The sequence below is a fragment of the Rhynchophorus ferrugineus genome, unplaced genomic scaffold, assembly GCF_030347505.1.
Source record: "Rhynchophorus ferrugineus isolate W39M unplaced genomic scaffold, kcgeb_rfMv2 rfM9, whole genome shotgun sequence".
Lineage (NCBI taxonomy): Eukaryota > Metazoa > Arthropoda > Insecta > Coleoptera > Curculionidae > Rhynchophorus > Rhynchophorus ferrugineus.
The window spans coordinates 7,711,607-7,723,415 of NW_027472588.1; the positions used below are offsets into that span (position 1 = coordinate 7,711,607).

Sequence of the window (11,809 nt, forward strand, 5' to 3'; positions counted from 1 at the left end):
GTTTTAAAAATATATTATTGTTATTTCCTAATTTAAATTATTATTGATCTACATAGTTATGAATACTTCATTTAATGCTCGATGAATTTCATCCAATGTAGCTCATTTTCATGCAAACAATTTCATGAATAAATAAAATTTCAGATATTTTTTCGGAACTCCAAATCGTGCCATTTTTTGTCTGTCTTTAAGAAAAGTCACAGTCAAAGAATTTAAAGTCGTAATTCTAAACCGATATGTGGCTATGCTAACGCATTTTTGACTGCCAGTAAATTACAGCAGGAGCACCTAGTTTCAGCACAATGGAGCCACACGTCACAATTTTAATAGGAGTATCCGAGTGGAAGCTTCCTCGAAAAGTGACTTCAATGAAATTTCACTTTATTTCTTCATAATAAGTCAACAACAACACTATCGGAAGGCTGCTGGAGTCAGCCAACTAAGTGATAGCAGAAATAATCAAAGCTGGTGGAGAAACATTATTTCAACAAATTTTGGTCATTGAAAAAGATATCGTCTTCATACAATAATTATTCCGATATTGGAAAAAAGAAATAGTAAAAATTGTAAAAACTATCAAGGTAACGGTCTACTACAAACTGTCAAAAAAATACTGTTGAAAATTATACATGATATTGTGGAACTTTGGGATAGAGCTCGCGAAGGAACAGACCGAGAAACCAGACAGGATAATGTTTGCTGATATAGATGTTGATGCTTCTCTCATTCTTCACAATATAACTCACATTGCTAAATCATATATGTAACTTGAAAATCAATGAAAGAAAGGTATTGACAATTATTGACACCAGATGGTCTGCTGTTACAAAATTTCAAGGGCCTTCAGTTATAGCAAATGCAAGAATTCAAGCACTGGGACCAGAAACACACTATATTATTCGACCAAACCCCAGTTTTCGCTTATCTAAAATGTTCTATGTTCTAAAGAGGAGACATATTAATATGAATTTTTGGTGAAATTATTCTATTATATGTCAATTAACTAATATTTAACTAGGTATGACCAGTTTTAGTTAAAATATTTTCTCTCAAGATGAAATCCATGAATTAAATGTATTAATTGAAATTACCAAAATATTTTTGGAAAACCCGTAGAGATAAACCAAACTCAACTCAAAAAGTAGAAATATGTCACATATTTAAGATACCATACATAACTCACAATAATTAGCTTAGTTTTTTCACAATAATTAGCTTAGTGATTTCTCAGAAACAGTTGAATCGATATAAGTAGTTAGATAAGAATAATTATTGCATATATATAAGACTTGTTTTTAGATATACTGTTTCATAAGTTTTATTCAAATTCACTCAATATTACACAAAATGATAGGTGTAATTGTTTCGAGTCTCTTAGTGATCACGCAAACTGCCTGTGTTGTTCCTGAGGTAAGTATCTAAACTTACAGTTTAGTTTAACCATACCGGCAATATTTATTCTTACACATTAACAGGAAGCCATATCCAAAGGCAATATCATTGGTTTATACGGAGGTTATGAGGTTGAACCGCATTCTATACCATTCCAGGCTTTATTAGAATCCAGTGATGAGTATGGCGATATCCTTTGCAGTGGGGCGCTGATTTCTACAAACTATGTCTTGACCTCTGCATATTGTGTTTACGAGTGAGTACAATAATTTTTTTATTACTTATTAATTACATTTTACTAGTCGTTTCCGTCTAACCTACAATTTGTCTTTACGATAACTTCAATCTAAGTATATAACTAGGAGGACCTATCAGCCCTATCTCAGTCTCTGGTGAAATAATGTTTACGTATGTCACTACTGTATATTTTATTATATGCACCTCACTACACAACACAGATGGTTTGATCCTTTTGAGTCTGTGTCCTGTTCTGGTGGTATCCAAAAGCTGCAATATTTCAATATTCTCATGAGAATGAAGCCTTTCCTCATGCCCCCTTACAATTCTCTTAATTTCTTGACTGACTGTGGGTATCTGAACGTCTCGATGTATGTAATCAGTCCTATAGTATTTGGGTGCGCCCACAATACCTCTCAGGACTTTGTTCTGAAAATTTGTATTTTATTTATGTTACTCTTTGCAGAACATTCCCATAATTGAACTCCGTATATCTAGGTTTCAGTTTCAGTTGTTATAAGTTTCAGTATTTGCTTGTGCTACATCTAAGAATATAGAATATAGCATACTTTTTTACTTTCGTAAGTTTTTTCAATAACATCTGTAATTCTGTGGACCTGGTCAATTGTTGAGTGCTTGTTAATAAACCCAAACTGGTGTATTGGTATTAGGTTTTTTCTCTCTATGGTCGGTTTTATTCTTTTCAACAGGAGTTTTCCAAAAACCTTTATTAGGATATTACTGGCAGCAGTTATATAGGTCTATAGGCTTTTATTTCGTTTGGTGGCTTCCCAGGATTTGAGATCATTATAATTTCCGCCATATTCCAAATGCCTGGGACATGTTTTAATTTAAATGCTGTATTGATCAAGTTGGTGAGTTTTGGTATTCCCTTTCTTGGTAGTTTTTGCAGTAATTCTCCTGTTATTAAATCGTAGCCTGGTGATTTCCTGGGGTTAATGTCAGTTTTAGTTAGCTCTTTCGGCGTGCCTAATTCAATCATCGAATTTTCAGCTTCTATGTCCGGCAAATTATGTTCAATATTAGTTTCGTTTGGTCTGAAAGTTTTTTCTAGATATTCAGCAAATGCTGAATGATTGTCATGTGCTCAATTCCCACATAGATCTATAATAGATGGACTGTGTAGGCATGAGCGCTTTAGATATTTTCTGGCTTTCTAGAGTGAGTAATCAGTTTCTTTATCATCTGTTAAATTTCTTAGAGTCATTTTGGTTTTGTTTTTAATTTCCAGTGTTTGCCTTTTCAGTCTTTGGGTTATATTGTTTAAACTATTTTTATTTTCAGGTGTTCTGTTTCAGGTGTACCATTTCCTTGACATCTTTTGGATAATTAATTCCTTTAGTTTTACTCTTAATTTCTGTAGTATTATTCCAAGCAGCTTGTTGAATATCTACAATGAATTTTTCTGCTTCAAAATGTAATTGTTCAGTTGTCTTGATGAGTAAATTTAGTTGAATTCGTTTGGTCAATTCTTCAGCAAATCCTTCCCAGTCTGTTCTCTTGTTTGTTAACGTTGAGTTTCTGTCTTTTCTTATTATATTAAGTTATAATGTTATGTTAAGTTATTATGTTAAGAAATAATTACAACATTGTTGTCTATCTTCACTAATTATTTCAAATCATCGATATATTCATTAGCCCATAACTCTGAGGCAGTTTAGCATATAACAAACCTTGCAGTGTTCATCCTTACTAAGATATAATTGTTTCTCAGTCATCAATGGCTTCAAAATAAAACGATTTCCAGCAAATCAATTGCTGATATATAAGTTAGTATTTCCTCATCCTATTCCCCATTCTGAATTATTTACCAATATCTGATAAGAGTTGATTCATCAACTGGTAGCTATCTGAAAGTAATTTGAGAGTTTAAACTGGATTTTGCATCCTATAAGTCCGACAGTCATTGACACTGGAGCAATTGGAGCAACATCACTATGAGTTTCTAAAAGTGTTTTATGAACATCCACAGCAGATTTTTTCAAATTATGAAACAAAAATAAAGAATGTTGAATATGCAATCTTAAACATTCCATAATCAGCATCTGTATAAACGTTACTCAATAACATTAATCGAATATAACAGTTAGCTTAAGTTTTTTACATAGATTCTTCAAATTTTCACCAATATATAGGATGAGGCAAAAGTATCGCTACCATTTTGTTTGCGCGCCATCTTAGTTATGTGACATTTAGCTCACTCTCGCTTTAACCATTGTGTTGTACAGACGTCCAAATTTGGATATAATGTGGTATCTTTATCCGCAAATGGATAAATATACGCCACAAGAACGAGCAGAAATAGTGACAATATTTATTGACAATAATAGTTCACAAAATAGAAATCATATAATAGAAAACAAAATTTCCTATTATACGAGTATTACCAAAACAAATTTTATTTATTGCCTATTCAAAGTTTTTTTGTACCTACGTCATCAAGATGTTTAATGTGTTGCCTGCCGCAATTTGTAAATTCGTTTCAGAATCAGACAATATTTTCCTTCTCATTTTATTCTAGTTAAAGAGAGACATAATGCTGTCTGATAAATTCAAACATGAAACCGAACTATCCTATCAAAATCGTCCGGCTGTCAAAGGTATGCAAGATTATTCAAAGTATTTGTTTTACTTTTATTAATTACTACAGGTTATAAACCGGCAAACGTTATTTTAGCGCTTTGATTATTTTAATAAAATTTAAATCGCTCCATAATAGATGACATCATTTCGTTTGAAAATGCCGAAAACAATAGATAGTCAGGGTCACAAACTGATTGTGTCTTTAATAAGTTATTTCGAAAAGGAACGAAATAACGGAGACCCCCTTTTGCGCGTAAATTCCGTTAGAGACATAATGCGACATACAGAGGAAGAAATTGATAAATGGTGGAATCTTGAATATGTTTTAGACACATTGGAAATTAACGGTTTAATGGTTGACTTGGACAGTGACTCGGAAAATGACAGGGACTAAAGGAAACGTTCAGGATATGTTGTGCAATGCTGGAAATTCTTGAGACAGAGTGATGAGAGTGGAAACTACTAAAGGTTTGCACATAATTAGTAGAGTATAACTGTAGAAAATGGTATTGTAAGATGTGAAAGATTTGTGTGCATAGATATGAAATGAAAGATTGAAAGATTCAGAATTAAACATGAGCATTTGGTGAGCATATATGAGGAAAGGATCAATACTAATTCTTTTGTAAATATGGTAAATGCATTAAGCAGAATTCAGTGTTTATTTTTATCAAGAATGGTGTACACCGGTAGTAGCACAATAATTAAAAAATACAGTGATATCAAGATGACTTGACAAAGTAGACACCATCGAAGGAAACAAGAACTAAACGTAAAAAGGTAAATGTGCTCTCTAATGAAAGTAAAATACATTACTTTGATATATGATTGTTAATTAAATGGATTAGACCTCCAGGGGGATACGTGGTGTGGAAAAGAATTAAATGTAAAGAATAATAAAACAACTCTAACCTACAAACTACTATACCTGTGTACTTAATTGTAGTTTAAAGTCCTTCGATAATATATGTATTAGATGTACTAAAATGTTAAAATAAACTATATATGTTTGATAACATTTTTGTTTCATTATTTTATTTGAACTAGAATTTTGTCGTATATCAAAGCCAAACTGAACTAAAACTCAGAGTTGATGCGGCAACGTTTTGACGTCACAAATTTAGATGTACGTATGTACAAAATAACTTTTAGACCATATAAATACTTTTTTGCTTTATAATAATTTAAAATATTTCATTTTAAGCTTGGATAACGTTACCGTTTATTTGGGAGTCCACAATCGTTCCGAGATCGATAGCAGCGTACAGACATTCGTAGCAACCGAACTGACATATCACGCAGATTACGGTTTTGAAGGTGATTATATCGTGAATGACATAGGATTGATTAAATTACCGGAACCCGCGGTTCTTACGTCAACCGTCCAGTTAGCTTCACTGATAACTCGGGCGGATTATGAATCGAATCCAAACCAAGGCGATATCAACGTTACTATCAGTGGATGGGGTAGGATCGGGTATGATGACGAGTATTCGGACGTGCTTCTGGCCGGACAGAGATACATATCGCCAATTGAAGAATGCGCGAGTTCCGATTCACTCCAACTGGACCAGTACATATGTTTCCCATTTAAAAAGGATGGTACCGATGTTGAAGGCGAAACGGGAGATACTGGAGACCCGTTGTTCAAGTCTGTGAATGGAAATCGCTATATCGTCGCGTTGCTCTCTACTGTTGAAACTGACGATTTCGAAGCCGACACCAATGTAGGTTATTACTTGGATTGGATTGAAAGTAACTCAGATGTCAAAATTAATTAAAATGAAAATACTATATCTGTAATATATTAGTTTAATTTTGTATTTTTTCTCCAAATCAGTTGTCAATATTTAGTCTTTCAATAAATGAAATTTACTGAACTCTGCTATTAGTTCACATGAAACATGATGTTGATCGGAACAACAGAAAACTGTATTACCACAGTCAACTTTTGTAAAACGCCACAAACTAATTCCAGTATTTAACGATAGAGTCTAAATCTTATTTTATGTAATACTTCTAAGCAATCATCTAGGGCTAGATACTCTTCATAACTAAAAAATTTTGATCATATTTTAATGAAATGTTCTTATAACAGGTCAATTGAAAAGCCCCCGTCCTACCATGGTAAAACCCATTTTTTACACTGATTATGACTGATTTGATACACTGATTAGAGCGACCCTCCAACATTTCGATACCATTTTTGTAATACGATTTGTCCTTTGGTTCAAAATAGGCCTCAGTTACGGCGATCACCTATTCATTCGACGAAAATTTCTTCCCAGCGAGCATTCTTGAGATCTGAGAATAGGAAATAGTCGCTGGGGGCCAGGTCTGGCGAATACGATGGATGAGGAAGCAATTCGAAGCCCAATTCAGGGATTTTTACCATCGTTTTCACTGACTTATGAAACGGTGCATTGTCTTGGTGAAGCAGCATTTCCTTTTTCTTCAAATGCAGCCGTTTTTCGGCGATTTCGACATTCAAACGGTCCAATAACGCTATGTAATAGTCGCTGTTAATGGTCCTTCCTTTTTCAAGGTAGTAAATGAAAATTATTCCATGTGCATCCCAAAATATTGACGTCATAACCTTGCCAGCCCACTGTTGCGTTTTCCCACGTTTTGGAGCGGATTCATCGTGTGCAGTCCACTCGGATGACTGTCGACTGGACTTCGAAGTGAAATGATGGAGCCATGTTTCATCCATTGTCACATATCGACGCAAAATCTCGGGTTTATTACGCTTGATCATCTTCAAACACTGCTCCGAACCATCAACTCGTCGTTATTTTTGGTCAAAAGTAAGCTCGCGCGGCACCCTCCTTGCACACAGCACATAGCTTTCTTTTTTGAGAGACACTCCTTAGAGTGTCTATTATTTCATTCAGTTTCAATTTACGGTCATTCAAAATCATTTTGTGTTTTTTCGGATGTTTTCCAATGTAAATGCAGTTTTTCACATCTTGAAATCCAAAATATTAAGTATAAATATTAAGTTGCAAAATATATAAATATTAAATTGTATGATTTGACTAAAAATGACAATATGGCGAAGGCTCCATAATAAATTTCTACCTTTCTTTTAATAATAATAATGTATATATCTAATGAAATAAGCTTACAAATACAGAACAAATTACGTCATATTTATGTAATATTTTGTATTTTTGCGAAATATGACAATCTCTGTTTTTTACGCGTTTATACCTATTTATTAATTTTACCTATTCCTGTGGTTTCTATATATCAACTATTTATTTTCTAAGTTGTTAAAAGAAAAAAACCCAACTTGTTAATGGTGGAGGAGTTTATGGCTTTAAGCAAAGACTTTAATACAAGTGTATAGTAGTCTTCAAAAAAAAAACAACATTTAAAATGAAAAAAACACATTTTTATTCATTAATATTAGAGGTTATGTAAATAAATATTCTTTTTGTTAACAATATACTATATTCCTAATGTGTACATGACACCAACTTTTAAAAAAGCTTTTTTTTCGGAAACCTTTATTTACTGAAGAAATAATATATTTTTAAGATTAGGAATAGTAAATACATTAGAACAGTTTTGCAAAATTACTTCTATGACTAGGTAAAATATACATAACGACTACATAAAATGTTTTTTAGAATAATAGATCCTTCAATAGCCTTCAGCTGTCTCTTGACAGGCCGTGGAAGCCAACTTATCTTATTTTTATGACAAGGTTCGCAAAATAAAATAAAAAATTGCCACATTAAGAAACCCTGTTTTGGAGGTTCCTCAATCAGAGTGGAAAAAGGGTTACAAATATTGGTTCAAGCCCATGCAAAAATGTAACTATTGATAATATAGCCAAAATACAAATAGTCACCCTCGCACACCCTATGGTGCAATCATATCTACCCCCAATTTTTATAAATCTAATCAAGCCTACTTCGCAGAGGCTGTCTTGATAATCTGAAGATTATTTACTGGATTCAAACTTAAATTATATCAGTTTTATTTCAGTTCAGAGTTCTATGAATCTAAAAAACATCCTTTACTGGTATAGTTAGTTCATCATTACATACTAGTGAAAGCTAATAATGCTTGAGTTTATCGTAAACTACTTTATATACTACTTCCATAATAAACACCAACATTGACAATACCATGCCACATCCAATGATGGCAAACGACGGAAATAGATGATGCATGGTGAGAACAAACGTCCTTTTCTCCGGCTCCACGCTGTTCTTCAAGGCAAATCCCGACTGGTACAGCCTCTCAAACTTCTCATAAAATCCACATTCCACGATCGTGATGAACCATCGGTAGAACTGCTGGTAGAAGTACTGGTATTTCCTCATTACAACGCAAAGTCTTAAATTCCATACCTCGAAGTAGGTGAAGGCTTTCTGGATGTTTGGTCTCATCAATATGAAGGCTAAAAAACCGAAAATATAAAAAATATTTTTAACAAAAAAATTGAAACGACCTATAATAATCAAACTTAGATTTTTAACACAAAATAAAACATTTTAAAATAAAATATGTACAATAATAATCATTGTAATAACTAAAATAATATAATCAAAAATGTTATTTAACCTTTCTACTACACCTATTTTATATTCTACTATATATACACAATTTAGCTTAATACCTACCTAAACCTATCTATCTATTTACAATATTATTTTAACTACTACCAACAGACTACTTTGAAGTCAGTGCCGAACCCAAACAGTTATATTAATTTTAATTTGTTTTGTTGGTGATTTAATTTTTTGTATATGTCACAAGATTATATTATTGTTTTGTATTGTTTGCGATCGGCACCGACTTCAAACTGATCAGTTCGTAGTAGCTAAAATAATATTGTAAATAGATAAATAGGTTTGTTTAGGTAAGTATTAAGCTAAATTATGTGTATATAGTAGAATATAAAATACATGTAGTAGATAAGTGAAATAAGGTTTTTGTTTATTTTATATTTAGTTATTACAACGATTATTATGTACATATTTTATTTTAAAATAATTTTTTTTGTGTTAAATACCTAAGTTTAATTATTTTTTCATTTTTAATGAGTTAATTATATATTTTTTGAAGCCGGTTTAATTTTTTTAAAGTATTTTATTCAGTCTCTAGTCCATTTGTAGGTCTTGATGACGACTACTTGTACTCTGTCTGTAGCCTTAGAAATATGAGATACATCTTTTGCCATGATAACTGTATCGTCGGCAAAAGTAGTATTTCTTTTATTGTTATTGATATCAGCAGTATTTAGCAGATAAAGAGTGGTCCCAAAACTTTACCCTGTGGAACTCCAGTCGAAATAGGTTTAAGTGTTGAGAATTCCTTTAAATTTTCTTTCGAAAAGATATGATTCCAGCGGTCGACAGTAATTACGCGGTAGCAATTTGGTTGTTTTGTAGACTAATCCCAAATTCCATACCCAGTCAAAAGCTTGCGAGAGTTTCAAAATACTAAAATAATTTGTAATAGAAAATTCCAAGACGTCAGGAATGGGTTTATTTTACCAATATTGAAGGTTTGATGGGTGCATTTAAGATCCAGTACGACAAGGTACAATGGCGTCTTTCCACATATTCATCAAAAAGTCGCATTAAAAATGTTCTGCTTCATAGCGTCTGTTTTTATGCTTCCACTCTTGTAAGTTATGTCGTACACCTCAAGGAAGACTACAAAAACTTGACCTGACACAGAGATGGCGCTACTAGAATTAAATCCATATGTTTTCTAATTAGCCTTAACCCTCAAAAGATGCGTGTATAAATTTGACAGTTGTCGGATCATTATTTTGTGCATTATAGCATTTTGAGTGAAGCAACTTTTGTTATTGTGGAAAAATGGATAAAAAGGAATTTCGCGTGTTGATAAAATATTGCTTATTGAAGGGAAAAAATACAGATAAAGCAAAAACTTGGCTTGATGCCGAGCTTCCGGACACTGCCGCAGGTAAATCAACTATTAAGTATTGGTATGCTAAGTTTAGACGTGGTGAAATGGGCAACGAAGATAGTGAACGCAGTGGACTCCCAAAATAGGTTGTTACCGACCAAAACATTGAAACAATCCACAAAATGATTTTGAATGACCGTAAATTGAAATTGAATGAAATAATAGGCACTTTAAAGATATCAACTCAACGTGTACATTCATTCATTCATTCATCATACCATTCACGAATATATGGGTATGAAAAAGCTCTGCACAAAGTGGGTGCCGCGCGAGCTCACTTTTGACCAAATACAACGACGAGTTGATGATTCGGAGCAGTGTTTGAAAACGATCAAGGCGTAATAAACCAAAGTTTTTGCTTCGATATGTGACAATGGATGAAACATGGCTCCATTATTTCACTCCGAAGTCTAATTGACAGTCATCCCAGTGGACTGCACACGATGAACTATGATGTTTTAATTTTCTGATTGTTTTATTGATTGTTACGGATTCCATCTTGAAATAACGATGTATCTTTTGATGCTACCCACAGAATGACCCATTTTTTTGGCATGTTCATAAATAGTGAAGCGCTGCTCAGACAGCGCAACGCGTATGTAGGAACAAGTAGTTATCAGAAGCGGAATACAGCGGGTGGGGTAGCAATTCCTGTTTTAATGTTTCCAAGTATGTTTTTACCGGTTTTGCAACCTGTGGTCTAGCGTTGTCATGCTAAAGAATGACATTGTTGTGTATACACAGTCCCTTATGTAAATCCTCTAAAATTAATTGATAGGCAATAAAAAATATGTCGAATGAAACTTACCCATGTCAGAAATGGTAGCAAAATTCCTTTGCTTCAACACGGCATCGCCCGCTTCAATCAACGATGATGTGTTTGGTAAAATAGAGTATTGCTGACTCATAACGTTATACTCGGCACTTTTCGAGTTACTGGCCAGGAGAATGTCGACCCCCTTTACAACTCTCAGCGGTATGTTCACCTCAATAAACTCATAAAGGCTGGTGATGGGTTTACCGTATATCGATCCGGACAGAATGCTGAAGATACTTCCTTGAGTGAAAAATATTACGAGTATTGAGGAAAGTAACATATTTCCTAAAAAATAGACAAATTTCAGTAATTGTTAAGCTGGTGAAAGATTTTATATAAATGGATTCATAAAATTACACCATTAAACAGTTTTGCAGAGATGAGGAACAAAAAGGTAGTCGGATGGAACAAGGTCAGGTCTGTAAAAATTCCCAGATATTTCTCTCTCATTTTTATAGACGTTATGAAACACAACGCCTTTTCAAGTTACTAACTGGCACTCATCATTGACGTTTATTTCCGGCTAGGTAGCTAGAGGTATAAATTAGGTAGCAAAGATGAAATCAGACACTTTCAGCAATCAGAGGGCTATACTAGAAAATAAGAAAGCGTACAGTAAGTGTGTTTATATTTGGTGGAAATAATCAAGAAGTTACTGGATATTTTGGACTTTTTTGGTAATTATATACTTTCTATAGAAACAATTTGATATATATACAAATAAGTTCGGTTTAATTCTTCTCGACGAAGCTTTTGTTGAAGGCGTCTCTGTCGAATTGGAACATGGCCGAAGAAGCAAACTTA

General features: G+C 33.3%; 2 protein-coding genes across 2 annotated transcripts; one reads left to right on the forward strand and one right to left on the reverse strand.

Moving 5' to 3' along the window:
* Positions 1-1,291: 1,291 nt before the first annotated feature.
* On the forward strand, positions 1,292-6,113 carry LOC143202209 (brachyurin-like). The gene is made up of 3 exons (XM_076413536.1): positions 1,292-1,410; positions 1,476-1,648; positions 5,438-6,113. The coding sequence occupies exons 1-3, from the start codon at positions 1,348-1,350 to the stop codon at positions 6,012-6,014; spliced, it is 813 nt and encodes a 270-aa protein (XP_076269651.1). The 5' UTR covers positions 1,292-1,347; the 3' UTR covers positions 6,015-6,113.
* A 1,673-nt stretch (positions 6,114-7,786) lies between these two features.
* Positions 7,787-11,285, reverse strand: LOC143201927 (uncharacterized). The gene is made up of 2 exons (XM_076413129.1): positions 10,997-11,285; positions 7,787-8,647 (listed from the first exon to the last, which is right to left on the reverse strand). The coding sequence occupies exons 1-2, from the start codon at positions 11,283-11,285 to the stop codon at positions 8,301-8,303; spliced, it is 636 nt and encodes a 211-aa protein (XP_076269244.1). The 3' UTR covers positions 7,787-8,300.
* Positions 11,286-11,809: the final 524 nt, after the last annotated feature.